Here is a 16,425-nt window from a genome sequence, read left to right on the forward strand (position 1 = left end):
ACAGGAGATTATGCTTATTGCTAAATGTAAATAAAAACATAATTATCTTAAAAGAGGTCTGAAATAACACAGAGAAAGTAACAATAATGCTCTAATACTTGGTCATTAATATGTTATGATATAGAGGTAGTGATTGAAGCATTGATTGACAGTAATAACAAACACTGAACAATGAACTTGGAAAAAAAATTATCTCATCTCAGGAGAATATAAATACAGAGCTTATCACACCAACCACTGAAACAAGGTTATTTTGCTCAAGGCTGAGACATAAATAATTCAGACTCAGGACTGCATGATGTTTGAATCAGAAGGATCGTATGAGTCCTGGGGGAGAGTACCGACATGAATCATGGAGTTTCAAAGCTACTGTTTGTCATGGAGCTCAGACGTCACTGGTAAAATGTACTCAGTCGAGTTTACCACAGAACAATGGGTCTGAATGAGTGTCAAAAATGGGTTTAAACTCCATGACCCGCTCCTCTGAGCTGTGGCTTTAGCCTGTCACGCTGACTGACAAGCTGCTCAAGACCTCATCCTTTCTGAAACAGTCACAGTTCAAATTCCTGATCCTACCCAGCAGCCAAGCAGTCATGAACTAACACAGAGTTAAACCGTGAGATTCAGTCAGAATATAAACAAGTTATGTTCCAAATGAAAAATACTCTTTCCATCCCGGCTGTAACATGCAACAAAAACAGACATGTTTTCTTTTCCCTGCATTGGGAATGGCTCTTTGCTTGGTGTCTGTGTGCTGGGGACAATGCTGCCCCACTGATTGTTTGAATTACACATTACAATGTATATAGTCTCCCCTGTGTGGCCCATGTGAGCCGTCTCTATTTCAATTCAATACATTTGGATATCGGTTTAGATGCTGTGTGTGTATATAGCTGGCCACCCAATGTGACTCTTTATGCAGACGGATTAAAGATGAACAGCATCAAAACAAAGACACATTCTGCAATATAGAATATCTTTTCAATCAACTTGACAGAATTATAAAAAAAATATATAACAGAACCATACAATACAATTTTAAATGAAGACTTTGCAGTAAATTGCAAATCTTAACAACTGACATATATTTGCACACTTGGTGTGGCACAAACAAAAGCTTATGGCTACCTGCAGTTGTTTCACATTGTGTGTGTGTGTGTGTGTGTGTGTGTGTGTGTGTGTGTGTGTGTGTGTGTGTGTGTGTGTATAAATATGCATGTATGTGTGCCTGCTATCGCACAGAGTAAGTAAGATTGTGTGTGTGTCTGCATTTGCAGTGTCTTCTGTGTTCCTGGTATTATAAGTGTGAATGTTTGTGTGTGAAGCAGTGGACAGCCGCCAGACCTCATTATTGTCATTCTCCTCACTGCCTAAAAGAGGTGCAAAGCGAGGCATTGCGGCTGCTTTCAATCCAGGAGCCGAGGAAAGATGGAGACAAAAGGCCCAAATTAAACAAATGCCGGAAAGCAGCTTGGAGAGCCAGCCTGTGGTCATTCGCTTTGAATGAGAGAGAACGGCTGCAGGGATATCCCATCTGGGTCTTTCAGTGGTGAGACCACACAGATACACTCCATCTCAGCATTCAGCTCAACTATAGGTCCACACACACTGGGGTGCCAGTTCATATGCATGTCCATGTGCATGCCTTTCTGGTACGTCTAAGTGGGGATGTGTCCATCTATAATCTAGTGCTGCTGTTTTTCAAGTCCTCCGCACAAAAATTGGTCTTGACTTCATCCTTGAATCCGTCTCCATGTGCAGATTGCCTGTGAACAACAAATCACATCTTCCACTGTAGCGTCATGACGTAGGACACTTACGTAAGACCATTCCACTTCCTATTCATTGTTCTTGTGTAATATGATCATTCGTGCTTCCACTGTTCTCTTGTATTTATAAATTCAACTGCAGACCACAAGAGACTCTCGTGGTCCAACCTCCAAACCACAGCAGAGCAGGAGCACTTTCATTGTGTCCACCAAGAAAGATTTTGTCTGAAATCCACTTACACGTCTCTCAAAGTTGCCATTTCACTGCCATTTTATTCCTCCACTCATGTGGATGTGTTTTGTGACTCTACATGTCTGTACACGCACATACATGTGAACTTTACCACGAAAGCGAAGATGTGGCAAGATGTTTGGCTGCACGCACTCACACAAACATGTAGATATATATTCAGGCTGTAATGCTGCACTTGTTGCTAAACTAGAGCACTACTACAGGTTCTTGTGTGTGCTAATTTCCTTCAGTCTGAGGTACTGGAAGTCCGACCGTTTCTATGCGCCATGGCACTGATGCTGAGAGTGGGTGATGAATCAGCAGGGGTTGGTGGAAAGAAGGAAGAGAAAAGTAAGAGGGTGGACGCCTCAGGTCCTCATGACATCACACCTGAAACAATAAAGAGAGGAAGGTTTTAGAATAAAAGATTGTTTGACAGATAAAGGGCTGATTCTCACATGTACGATGGATAGTAATTGCTCTTGTCCAAAATTACATAAATTAGACCCATCAAATAGACCTACATTGGGAGCAATTTGGGATTCATTGTCTTACTACAAGGACACTTCAAAGCACCGACCCTACAACTAATAGTCAACCTCCTCTACCACATGTCTTACAGCCTCTCCAAGCAAAGCTTTCTCACTGCTTCAAAATTCAAGTGACTGATCAAGAATTTCTAATTAGATATTTTAAAATCTGCATAGGAAATGGATTTTTGTTTAACTATAACACAGGAGCAATGGGAAGATGCTCCAGAACGAGAATATACTTGCTAAAATGAATCCTGATTTTTTCTCTTGTTTTTGTATTCTTGTGTTTTAACAACATATTGGTTTGCTCAAAAAGCAATAAACAAATGATTTTTTTCAAGCAGATTTTAATATTTTGGTTGCGTGTGGACTGACCTGCAGCGGCGAGGGTCAAGCCTCCGGCCTTTCCGGATGCAGCTCTCAGCTTTGATGGTGCAGCGACACTGACAAAACGGAGCATCCAGTGCCCACTTCCTCCCTCTGCAGGGGCGGCAACGAGGCCCCAGAGAGGGAGAGGGAGAGGGAGATAAGCTGGTGGGTGGAGGTGATGGGGGAGGAAGAGATGGGGGGGCATGGGTCCTGGATGGAGGAGGGGCGTAAGAACAGTGGGGTTAGCTGCATAGTGTATTAATTCACAGATTAACAAGTCCACAGCCATGCAAGTGGCTCTGTGAGCCTGCACAGTGATGCTCTGAGCTAAAAGTTTTGGACAAATAAAAAGTTTGACCTAATGGTTGGGCTAGATAATAAGTTACTGGATCACCAAAGTTTTTTAAATTTATCCTGAGGGGGACCTGAATGTTTAACAATCCATCCAATGAGTATTTAGACACTGACAGTTAGAGCCATGCTATGGTATCCACATAGGGTCTAAAAGATTTAGCTATTTTGCCATTGATCCTATGTCACTAGCATGGCTAAAAATGAAGCGCAAGGCTTGTTTAAACATGCACAATGCCAGTCTGAAACAAACCCAGGTAGTGCAGTGTGTGGGAGATATGTGACTTATGTGGGATCCCGTTTCATCAGCTGCTGACAAACTTTCTGCTCTTTCCGTCTGTCTGTAAATGTCCGTTACCATGGCTATATTCACTCTGTGGCCTGTGAGGCCTTGAGAGGTTTCTCCTCTAGATGCTCTGTACTTTCTCTGAGTCTGACAAAGTGTCCTGTGTCAGTTGGTCCATTAACCGGAGCTGGTTCTGCCTCAGTCTTCCCGGGAGGCTGGCAGCTTTAATGAAGTTACTTAATGAAGCAGAGAGGGGCCATCGTTATTCAGATCCCAGGGACCACGCCTGCCATTGGCATGGACAGACGGAGTGGCATTTGGGAGCAAATTACACAGATTTCACCCCTGCCAGAGTCTGAATAAAGCCTGTTCTGAGTGATGGATGGGTGCTGAGGGACATCACACCCAAACCGAGCCACCTCTGGCCCCCGGGTGCCAGAAATGACTGACAGCAAAGTGAAGTGGTGAGGAAAAAGAGCGCTATCGCCTTTATCCTTTGCAGCTCAAGACTGAATCATAGTAGTGGAAAGACACGCCCAACCTAAACTCTCCTGATCCTCTCAGATCATAGTGTGATCAAATGTCAGGTTAATAGTTTCAAAATGTTGTTTTTGTCCTTGAATGTTTCAACTGACCTTTTTAACAGCATAAGTCATGAATGAAATAATAAATAAATGTAACGTAACTGATCACAGTAAATATTAAAGATGAATGAATGGCTGCTATATAGTGTTATTTAGTGTGTATTTGTTTCATGTTTTTAAATCCCAGTGAGGACTTTAACTTGAATGCACATTAACCAATGGGGACAAAAATGAATGTCTCCATGGCTAGAGACTGCTTTTTTAGGGTTAAGATTAAGGCTTTAGGGTTCAGGTTACAATTAGGATAGGGTTAGGTTTAGGGTTAAGCATGTAGTTGTGACGGTTAAGGTTAGGGTTAAGGGGCTCGGGCACGCATTATGTTAATGAGATGTCTCCACGGGGATAGAGGAACAAACGTGTGTGTGTGTGTGTGTGTGTGTGTGTGTGTGCATGTGTGTGTGTGTGTGTGTGTGTGGTTGTGTGTGTGTGTGTGTGTGTGTGTGTGTGTGTGTGTGTGTGTGTGTGTGTGTGTGAGAGAGAGAGAGAGAAAGAGACCTTGACCCCTGTGGCTGTAAAACAAATTGTCCTTCAGTAATAATGTAGACCAGATAACCTAGTTTTTGTTTCTAATCCAAACATTCACTCTGACGCTGACATTATCTGGAAAATACTGACTTTACAACAAAAACATAACAAAAATGTCAGCTTAAGGCTTGTAACTGAGTTAAATACAAGCCTGTAATGGAGTTACAAGCCTTAAGCCTACTGAATATTCAACATACGCAGCTCTGGAGGCTCCAGTTGTCTTCTGTCTGGACTTCCCCCTCTCCTTTTTCTTGTCTTTTCTTGTTGGCTTCACATAGGGCCTGGGATTATCAGACACACATAATGTTACATACATTAAACAAATTGCATTATTCACTAATTAAGGATAATTTGATGCTCTTAAATACCAGAATGTTGCAGGAAATGAACTAAGCACATTTTATTCATATACTATACTGAAGCACAATTCGGGGTACTTCTACTTTACTTGAGTATTTTAGTTAATGCTATTTTACTTATAATCCGAGGTAAATATTGTATTTTTGGTTCCACTAAATTTATCTGAAGTTATTTTGATGAAAATGATTTTCAGAACCTACATTTAACATATAAAATATGATGGGTTGCTACACAGTAACTTAATATCTTAACACATTCCCTGGCATTAACAAAAATCAACGCAGAAGACAAAACAAAGACATTTGTGTGAGCTATCAGGAGAGAGAGACACACCCCAAAAAGTAAGAGAAAATGTCACAGCTTATTAGCATTGGGTTTTTGGGCCATGTCCACAGCGCCTGGAGTTTACCAAGCTCTGTCCACTCCAGGTTGCTGATCCCTATCCTCCTTATCATTTTGAGTGCCCAGCTTCTATTGAGCACAATCTCTTTTACTGCCCCCAACAGGAAAGTGCACCTGCCCACAGCTTTGGTTTTTGGTTTTCCCGGTTTAACGACCCCTGTCTGTTTGTTCTAATACCATCTGCTGCAAACTATATTAAACTATATCAAATTATTGGGCCTGTGTTTACCAGCTTAGCTCTGACATTATAAACAGAGTGTGCTCCTGCTGCTGTTTCTTTGGAGCTTTAATTTACTATCATGGATGTGTGACTCTGCTCCGTCAGTCTGTGAGAGAGCACATGGCACGGAAGATAAAATCATCACTATGGTGACAACAGGATGCGGGCTGCCCCAGGGGATGCTGGAAGAGAGTCACACAGATGCTAACTCATGGAGGGGCAAACACACACATAAACACACAAAGGCAAATATTCACACACATAAAAACTTCACACACATTAAAACTTCACACACATTAATAACAGCGCACAGAGAATGTACACATACGCAAATAGGCCTACATGTAGGGATTCAGCAACGCCAAACACGTATAGACACCTGAAGAGGGTAAAAACTGCATACACACACATACATTGGTATCCGTTATTTATGTCCACATCCTAACAGGAAGCAGGGGGACATAAACATTTAAGATGCAATCATATGATTGCGCAGTTGGACCTGCCAGTATGAGGTACACAAACAAACATCAGGGATGCAACGGGAATGTTCCTTTCTCACTGTACAACTGTCAGTCCCAACTGACGTTCAACAAAACCTCAACAGCACGGTACCTACCACCTGAAAATGATAGGTGTCTTCATGTTTTAGTCCACTGACCACAAATCTGAAGCTCTAAAGTCAATTTGCAGAAACTTGCTTGCATTGAGATAAATAAACCATCACCATTAACAATTTGTCACCTTGAATTTTGTTGTATCCTGGTGAGGCAGATCTTTAAGACCCATACCATGTAACTGCAAAGTGCCTGGTTCGATTCCACCTTTACCACATTACCTCCTCATGTTTCCTGCCATTTTCAAACTAATAAATAAACCTAAGAAAGGCAATGCAGTTGCGACAAGCAACTGTTGATGGTGTATTAAAGGACCTCACGGTCGGCTGCAGAAAAGCGTAGTATTAACTGATACGCTATAATCCAATCAGGACAATTTTATCAAGGACATTTTATTTTCTCTGCAGTAAGTTATGTGTTTGGCAGTGTGGCTCTGTTCTGGGACCCCCCTGCCCTTCCACGTGCATACATTGAAAGCCAGAAACAGATAAAGCAGCAGCAAAGACCAGGGGTACAGAGGAGAGCAGGCATCCGTAACATCCGAAATGATACTAATTGGTCAGGAATAGCCTAAAAAGAGGTGCTGGGTTGGCAGCGGGTTACAAGCGGCTCACAGAGGAAGCAGCAAGGGTGGGCAGGCTAAAGCAGCTTAAATAAGGCGCCTTGTATGGATTTTGCCAATGAATGCTAAGCTGAGCTGTCAGGTGATGTGGGCTGACTTTGACATGGGTGGCTATCAGCTGATGTGCTGGGACTGTGAGCTGAGCTTGACTTCGTTGCCTGCCTGAACTAAAGCTGTGCTTTGTTTAGTGTCCTACTAATGTTTTTATTGGGTATTGCTGCTTTCACTGTTTAAATGCACCAGTTAAAACAAGAGTGAGCAAGTTGATTCCTCACAATGTTTATTCATAATCAAACCTGGAAAGCAAACACTGACATACTTCATGGATTTACATTGATGGTGTGAATTTGGTAATGTATTGCATGTAAAAGGTGAGATATTGACCTGAGGTGTTGGAGTTTTCAAAATGGCTGAATTCACCCACATGACAAAATGTAAATTAAAGCATGTTAGGCTCGGATAATAAATGTGAGAACAAGTGGCTGATAGGGGAAACCTCTTTTCAACATCATTCAGCCACTTATGGCTACTTGGGTTACACCAGAACAGTTTTTGACTGAAACACTCCTTTGACTACCTCCTCCTCATCACTAACATTATCAGCAGAATTATAAGAGGATCATTAGTGGACACGGCGACACAGGCGGGGTTTTATTATGTCATAACAGATGATGGAACATGAGATTTGACAACAACAGCTCACTCACACACATAAATTAGAATGATGAAAAGAGAAGAAGTTGGACAGACAAAGAAATTAAAAACAAAATGTGTTACCTTGTAGTAGGTGTTGGCTGGAATTGTTCTTTTAATCTGTACACAGATAAAGCAGACAATGTCAGTGTAAAGCTGCTGTGAGGTCAATGAACAACAGGTCCGCAATGTGTCTCTGAGCACAGACATCGACAGTGTGTTTTCTTACCTGCACTCACACTGGCTGTGCTCGACAAACGGCAGTTCAATAAGTTCATGCTTCATGAAAGAAGTTCTCATCAGCTGCACACAGTTCAGAAAAAAAATCAACTGCAGACATCCCCTCACTGTTTCCAACATTAATCATCTACTGTTGTACACCTGAGCAGGATTTAGTGTGTCTTTGTGCGTATACCTCCATGGTGACAGTGTGTGTGAGCGAGGGAACACACTCCAGGGCCTCGTCAGCACAGCAGCCACCACATCGTCTCACCGACACGCAGGATGGGATAAAGAGATGGTGCGTCTCACCTGGCAACTCCCTCCAAACCTCCACCAGAGTGTCCCGAGGCTCACAGCCGCTCCGCGAATAAACCTCCAACCACCGCCGCACTGGGGGAGAAACACAGACAAAATCAATACAGTCATGATTTTATTCATCAGCTCCATGAAGGACTGCAGGATTCTTTGCAGGAACAGGGAGCGTACCTTCTCGGCCGTCCCTGGATTTTGGGGAGTCTGCTGGCCGCCAGTGAGCAAGCTGGAGGGAGAAATAAAAATACTGAAAAGGTTAATGTAAAAAGCACTGTGTCAATAGGTTTAGAGTTTCCTGGTTAAGATGGCCTGTTAGATAACGCTCAGCATTGCACTTTAGAGTCATGACCAGTGGTGTTCAAACTTGACACAAATATACAGGAAAGAGAAGAAAATATGTATAGTAGTCAGTCAACAGCTGGGTAAATGAATATGTTGGTAGGTCATCATCAAAGATAAACAATAATCCTCAATGTGTTTGATGCTGGTTTATACTATGATTCTATTCAATATACAATGATGTTAATATAAAAACTAAAGATTTTAACGCAAAAACCAAACTAACCGCCATGCATTCTGAATTTATCTGAATTCTACAAAAATATTTTGAAATGAAACAAAAATATAACAATGTGCACCTATAAACAAATCGTATTATTATATAAAATATATAAAATGAATTTTTTATATCAATTAAATCAAAAACAGTTATATGAAGTAGGGGAGAGCAGGGTATGTTGTCACACTTTTCACGCTGCCTAACATTTAATGTTGCACCGTACATCACAATGGTACAAATGTCATACCAAATGAAAGAAGGAATTCTTGGGCACATATTTTGTATTCATTACGTCTTCATATCTTATCTTGTTATGGATCTATAGACTGTTGAATAGAGAGTGTGCAATTGGTGAGATTTTGCCCCATCGGCAGGTAAGTTGTCTGGATTATCAAACAATTAGGACACTTAATTGTGAATATTTATTTCAATTCCAAATTCAGACCAAAAATAAATAATTTCATTCAAAACAAAAATGTTGGCAGAGTGCACATTAAGTGGCACAATCTCTTTCTTTGAACTTTAAAATCAAATTAATTGAATGTGATGCTGCAGATAACTTGCTTATATGTATAACTTCTTAACAAAACAGATGTGGTGTTTAAACACACTAACATTGTACACATCTGGATCTGAATAATCAGGCATATATTCAGAGTCACAGTTCTGGCACACATAAGTTGCTTGGCCTGAGCTGCCTGACTGCGTTTAACATTTTGTCAGGTTTTGTGCTGCCATTACAAATAAATTACAGATTTATTTGTCTACTATCCTTGTTGCCTCACTACATTAATGACTGTATGAAGTACTGTGTGTGTTTGTGTCTACTAACATACTACATGCCTACAGTATAAGACTGTATACCAACACACACACACACACTACTTCATACAGTATCATGAATATAGTCTTGTGTAGTCCAGGCATGTTGCTGCTGCTGTAAATTAAAGTGTACAATATTCTACTTACCTTATCATTTAATACTGGTGTCAGAGGTATTATGTAACGGAGTTAAAAATGTACATTAATAATTCTTATTATCAAATTTGCATCCGTGAAATTTATTTATCTTTTAATGATTTTATTGAATATTTGTCAATTTTATTTCATTGAGACTGCCCCAAAGTCAATGAGACAACTGGCGTGTGCTAATGTTGGTTAAATCTCAAAGTTAGCACAACATAGCTCTTCAGCTGAAGTATCAAAAGACATGTTATTGTCTTCTCTACTTTGTGCAAAGTTATCATTTTGAACATTCATACCTAACGAAGTTGTATTGCATGAAATGTAAAGTTTTACTTTTGAAGCAAAAAAATAAGAAAAGTGTGCTCACCTCAGATTAGAGTGACCTTGACCACATGTGAACAGGAAGTTGAACATAGAGCAAGAAGTCACACAAAGTGGCTATTTGATTTTTGAGATAGAGACTCTAGTGTTACGAGTAGTGTGACAATTTACTCACGTAATAACTTACCCCGCTCTCCCCTACATAGATTGCCCTCACATGCTAAAGAGTATTTGTATCAATGTTGATATTTTGTAAATAAATAAATAAATTAAAGATTTTCTTACAAATGTGTACAACAGTGTAATGTACCTGCTGTTATTGATCAATAAGAGATTTTTTATGAACTAACTATTGAGCTTGAGCCTGCATGCTCCTGTTTGACACTGTTGTAAAAGGCTGCTGGTGCGTATCAACAGATCAAAGTACTTCCTGTTAATGAACAGCACAATAATTCACACCTGCCATCTGCACATGAAAAGCTCAATATTGCATGGTGGTTAAACGACAGGAGGAAAGTGAAAACTGATACACACGCAAAAGACCTACAGTAGTACGACAGTTAAATCAAACGTGCCTCATTTTAGTCCATTTGAGCCTGCAACTGAAAATGTCATGACCAAAATCCAACCAATCAATATATCAACTCCACGACTGACTGAATGAGTTATACCTGCTGCCTTTGACCTCAAGGCTATCACATTATTTTGGCGTTTGAAACACCTTCAGTAGCCCAGCAGTGGTATAGGTCAAGAATCTGCCACTGTCACAGTAAGGGTGCAACTGGGAGCTGATGAGCAAGACAGCTATTACTATATTTAAATTTATTCTGTTCTGACATTAATTTGAACATGTTAGCTTACGTTGCCCACATGCAGTTTTACGCTAAAATACAGTGTCCTATAGTCACCTCTGGGAGGTAAAACACAAGTGGTCGAAAGTACATTTACTTAAGTACTGTTAAGGATAAATTTGAGGTACTTGTACTTTACTGGACTAATTTCATTTTTTTGCTACTTTATACTTCTACTACACTACATCTCAAGGGAAACTACATTTATTTTATAGCAATAGTCACTTTGCAGATAAATATTAAACCAGTGGTTCCCAACTGGATTGGCTTTTGACCCCTTAAATAAAAGCAGTTTAGCAGTCTAGTTGGGGCCTCTTGTCCCCTGATTCAGGGGTCTCCTCTAAACATCTCAGATGTTTTTTTTAAAATATCTGTTTAAGGCCCAAAGATGCAAAATTATTCAATATTTCACAAACAACAGAAAATATCTGAGACTTAAGGAAATTTTGCACTTTACCAGATAATACTTGTCTTACTTAAGTAGGATTTTAAACACTATTACTTGTACTTTTAGATTATTTTTACATAGTTTTATTGGTATTTGTACCTATGTAATTGATCTAAATACTTCTTCCACTACTGAAAGAAAGCACAGCAAGAGAAACTGAATTTTATAGCTCTCCAACACACACACACTGATGTTATTGGACCTGTGAGTGTGTGCGTGTGTGTGTGTGTGTCTGTGAAGACCAAGGCCACTTGTAAGGGAATGTAGACTTTGTCCAGTCGCCCCCCTTTAACTTCTCCACCCCCCTCTACCCACACACACTGGTTAGGCCCACAGTGATTCTGAGCTAAGCTGGAACTGAGGCCATTTTGTGACTGGTGGGATGTGAGCTTAAGTAAGTGTGTCTTTGCTGTATCAGTCTTTGAGACGAGCATAAGATTACCTCCTTTTGGCAGCCAGACATACACACACACACACACACACACACACACACACACACACTTCTGAGTGCCAGCCCAATACCATCTGCACTGGTATTTCTGTCTGTAGTGTCTACTCCCAGCCACTCCCAGAGCAACACTGTACAGATGGGCCTGCACTACAGGAAGACAAGGATGACCCCTTTTTCAAATAAGCTTTCAGAAAAGTAAAAGGCATGAAAGCAGAGAGTCTCGGGTGAGAGGTGGCGGCTGTGGCCGGTTGTATACCATGTAGTGTCTAGGATGATGCATCACTAAAACATACAGCAGCACAAAGTCAGGGCTGGATCCCACAGGGCTGCAGAGCACTGCATGTTCCCGATAGAAGTCTCCAGACATAAATAAAAAAACAGCACATGCAGGTCTCCTATGTGTCTGCATCTGTGTGTGTGTCCTGGAAAATGAACCCATATATCACATAAAGGACCACTTCAGTACTATTGCTGAACATTTCTTGTCAATAACGTCTATAATGTAGTTGATAAAGAATTATTCTCACCACTTTATAATGAGACGCCCTTTATGAAGTATTTAGAAGAGCTAATTTATGGCTTTAGAGCTGCACTGATTAGTCGATTAATGGTTCAAGTAATTTATCAAGCGTAACTATCATTAATTTTTCTGTTTCCAGCTTCTCCAATGTAAGAATCTGCTGCTTTTCTCTTTTTTTTATAACACTGCTAAATTCATATCTTTGGGTTTAAGATATAACAAGCAATCAAAGACTTCCCCTGAGGTGTTGGAAAATTTCATTGGCCTTTTTTGTACCATTGAGATTTTCAGAGATTTAAATAATTAATTGAACAACTTTTGGGTTGTCAGGCTCTAATAAATCTACCTCCAGAAACTTGCTTTGTGATTTTAGCTTTCTCTTTCACCTAGTTCATCAGGAAGACTCCTTAAATGGACTGGTGGTTGATGTTAATGACTTAAAGGAATAGTTTGATATTTTGGACTTATTTGCTTTCTTACCCAGAGTTAGATGAGAAGATTAATAGCCTACCACTTGTCTTTTCAGTAATTATGAAACTACAGCCAGCAGCTGGTTAGCTTAGCTTAGCTTAGCACAAAGACTGGAAACAGCTAGCTTGGCTGGTCCAACTGTTAAAAAATTACTAATTACTAACTCATTAACACTATATATGTCCTTAATTTTGTAATCCTTACTGAAAACTATGTGTAAAAATGACAATTCTCCATTTCATGGTGACTAGTTTATGTGTCAAACTTGGTCCCATCCAAAGAAAGTAATTTTACAATTAGTTTTTTAATGCAGACGCATATAAAACATGTTAATTAGGGATCTTTAGATGAGCTGCTAGGCAGATTTTGTTACACATGGACAAAGCAGGCTAACTGTTTTTCCTTGTTTCCAGTCTTTCTCCTAAACTAAGCCACGGTTTTGCTATCTTCTCATCAAACTCCCGGGTAGTACATGAAAGCATAGGCTACTTCCCAAAATGTTGAACTACTCCTTTAATAGTAATGTTGTTAATGAATGGTTTTCTGGTCCAGATGTCCTGCAGCCCTTTTCCTAATGGTAAGTGGTGGACCTGCCCAGTGGAGGGAGTCTTCCTGATTAAATAAGAGCCATTTATGCTGAATGAGTATTTTCCACAACCCAAAAGTTGTTTTTATACAAATAAATTTTTCTGACAATAAACACCACAGTATCGCTGTAAAGTATTTTCTGAGCACCACAGACAAACCATAATATCCTACAGGAATATTATATTGAATTCTCCTGCCACTGGACCTGAAGTGACAGGTGTCACTGACCTACTGGATAACTTCCACAAAGATAAAAGTCCCACATGTTCTCCAGAACAAATTCATTCAGAAATGGATGTCATGCTACTTTCTGCCAATCGAGTGACCATCAAAGGCTATAAGCTGGAAATAAGTCGCGCGAGCTCATAGCCGATGGCAGGCTGACCTCTTCATGCAGTCTATTCAGGCCAAATGCATATAGGCTACATACCTTGGCATGGGACGTCGGTATACTGGTGAGCAGCAGGAATTGAAACATTCCTAGAATAACTTGAAGCATAATCCCCATTGTGCAGGAGTCCAAGGGGCACGTAAAAATATTTTTTGGACCGATCCAATAAAAGAAAATAAAGAAGGTGGCTTGTCCGACAGTGTCCTTCCTTCGCTCCTGTGTCCGATTAAAGACGCAGAAATCCCGCTTTCATTCTCCAGTCTCCCCTTCCTTCAAAGGACACCCAGGGTGGCATCCTCAGTGCTGGATTAGGCTAATAACTTTATCTTTTTGTGCTTGAGACAAAATTATTGTTTTCACTGGAGGAGTCAGTTCCCAACCCAGACTTTGATAATAGATTAGTTAAAGCCTTGTATTTAATTAGTGAGGCACTGCCTGTTTAAAATAACCCTCCCTCCAGTCATTTCAACATATAAAGAGAAAATATGCCATCCTCAAGTAATAATTTTAAATCCCACCCTGGCACTATAACCTTAAAATCCTGAGATCTGAATGAAACTTTGAGTGGTGCCTTCCTATGTAGCCTTTATTCAGGGCACCGTCAGTCTATTGGTCCTGATCCCATGAAACCAGTCTGGGGGTCCGGGGTGGCGTGACTGGAGGATCATCCAAATTCCGCTAAAACGTGTTGTGCGGCTGAAACAAATCACACCATCCAGCTATAGGAAATTTATCCGGTAAAGATCCGACGCTTTGGTCAGGCGTGCAGAGGGACAGTGCCGCATATTCCGCTCCCCGGCTCGGTCACAGCCTCTCCACGCTGTCGCTCCCTCTGAAAATGTGACGTTTCCCTTCCAGGCGCATCTTTCCCTTTTTTTATCCTCTTATACATATCACTAGAATAACATCCTCCACAGACATGGCAGTCCAGCTACAACAGAGCCCGTGGAGCAGCAAGGCAGTCCGCAGACACACAGAGAGATCTGGAAAGGTATGGTCTTCATTAGTTGTTGTGATCGGTTTCCTCGTTTCCTTTGCCCTTGAGACGCACGCAGCGTAACCATTGCGCTGCCAACTTTTTCCAAACGGGACAGGCGCAATGGATACAGGTGCAGCGTCTCTACTGGTCCCAAAGTGGGGGGTCGGGGTGCCTTCAGGGGCCCCTTTGTTAGTGGGGAAAAGTAGGGTGGCTGCCACTGAGGTCATGTCCTCTGTATTGTTTCTTTTTAGTTAGGCATTCTCTAAGGGTTTCTGTTCTACTAATTATTGTATTTAAAGAGCTGAGATTGGTCCATTAATGGATAATTCGATTGTCAGAAAATGTATCTGCAACTTTTGATAATTGATGAATCTTTTTAAGAAAAATGCAAAATATTCTGGTTGTTACACTGCTCATATCTGAATATTAACTTGTTTTTGTGTTCCTCTATGATGGCAAACTGAACATCTTTGGTTTCTGACTGTTGACAAAAACAATGTGAAGATGTCATTTTTTCCCTATTTTTTTTATACATTCTTTAGACCATAAGCATGAATTGAGAAAATGATCAGCAGATTAAATGATAATGAAATGGTTAGTTGCAGCCCAATATGTGTCAAACCTTCATGTTGGACAATAACATTTAGTAACAAGGTATTTTGCCAGTCTGTAATTTCTAATATAAGAAATAAATAATTTCCTAGGAATGTTTCTGGAAACTAATCACAGACGAAATAGAGACCGACTTGAACTGGTAGACTTTCAGTTCATTCATTTCAATGACCCTTCTTGTGTAACAAAGAGTCAGAGCAGCAGGTCACCATTTGTCTAGAGCACTCAACGTATATGGAGAATAAAGTTTCCTGTAATGAATGAATGACGAACAAAGATTTTTTGTTTATATTTAGCAGTTATTTCCAAGACATACCTCCGGAAATCAACAATACACTCAACACACTAATGCATTTATACAAAATATAGTTAACATGACGTTTTCCTCAACATCTTGGCTTCTGCCCAAGCGGGGAAATATTATGACACCTTGACCCTATAAATGTGAATACTGTTTCACTTCCTCCTATCAACTTTTCTTATTACATCAAATGTTTTTCAGAACAGAATCACATCAAATAAAGCACTACTGTGTAAAAGTCTGAGGGTCAGTCTGTTAACAATGATTTTTTTTTCTACTCCATATCACTATCTTTTGTTTTCCAAACAATAAATCAGAGACAACACACAAAGTATTCTTTCAGTACATGATCTGACACACTTTCCCTCTGCTGCTCATTGAATTAAAGATAGAAGTCAATTAAAACTATCATCATAGCTGTTTTTTCCTGTGTACTGTTATAGCTGCCTCTCCCATCAGGCTTGTCTTCCACCGCATGTGTGTGTGGAGGCATGCTTACACCAGAATCTAAGTCATTATGCTGTGTTTGGGTTATGACAGGGCACTCACACGCTACATGAGGGTGAGGGTGTCTATGCAGGGATGTGTTATCTCCTGCTGAAGTCTCAGGACAGGGGCCGCTGGTGACAAGAAGACAGAGAAGGGCAATATCTTTTCTTAAAAACACACTCAGCATGGTATTTCAGTCCATACTCGTGCACACATTCTTTAAAAAAAAAGAAACCAAGCCTCTTTTCCATGATGTCAGCGGCACACAAATTTTGCGTACCCAGGACGTTCTTATGACTTTGAGTTTCATAACTTTCATGT

The 16,425-nt window shown here is 40.4% G+C and overlaps 1 protein-coding gene across 1 annotated transcript; it reads right to left on the minus strand.

Moving 5' to 3' along the window:
* Positions 1–878: 878 nt before the first annotated feature.
* Positions 879–14,794, minus strand: vegfba (vascular endothelial growth factor Ba). Its single transcript, XM_038698691.1, has 8 exons — positions 13,763–14,794; positions 8,332–8,383; positions 8,039–8,235; positions 7,853–7,926; positions 7,708–7,743; positions 4,907–4,990; positions 2,910–3,113; positions 879–2,391 (listed from the first exon to the last, which is right to left on the minus strand). Exons 1-8 carry the CDS (start codon positions 13,838–13,840, stop codon positions 2,370–2,372), a joined length of 747 nt encoding a protein of 248 aa, XP_038554619.1. The 5' UTR covers positions 13,841–14,794; the 3' UTR covers positions 879–2,369.
* Between the last annotated feature and the right edge of the window lie 1,631 nt (positions 14,795–16,425).

Source organism: Micropterus salmoides, unplaced genomic scaffold, assembly GCF_014851395.1.
Source record: "Micropterus salmoides isolate LMB-PRFRI ecotype aquatic unplaced genomic scaffold, ASM1485139v1 Ms_hic_scaffold_5, whole genome shotgun sequence".
Classification (NCBI taxonomy): Eukaryota; Metazoa; Chordata; class Actinopteri; order Centrarchiformes; family Centrarchidae; genus Micropterus; species Micropterus salmoides.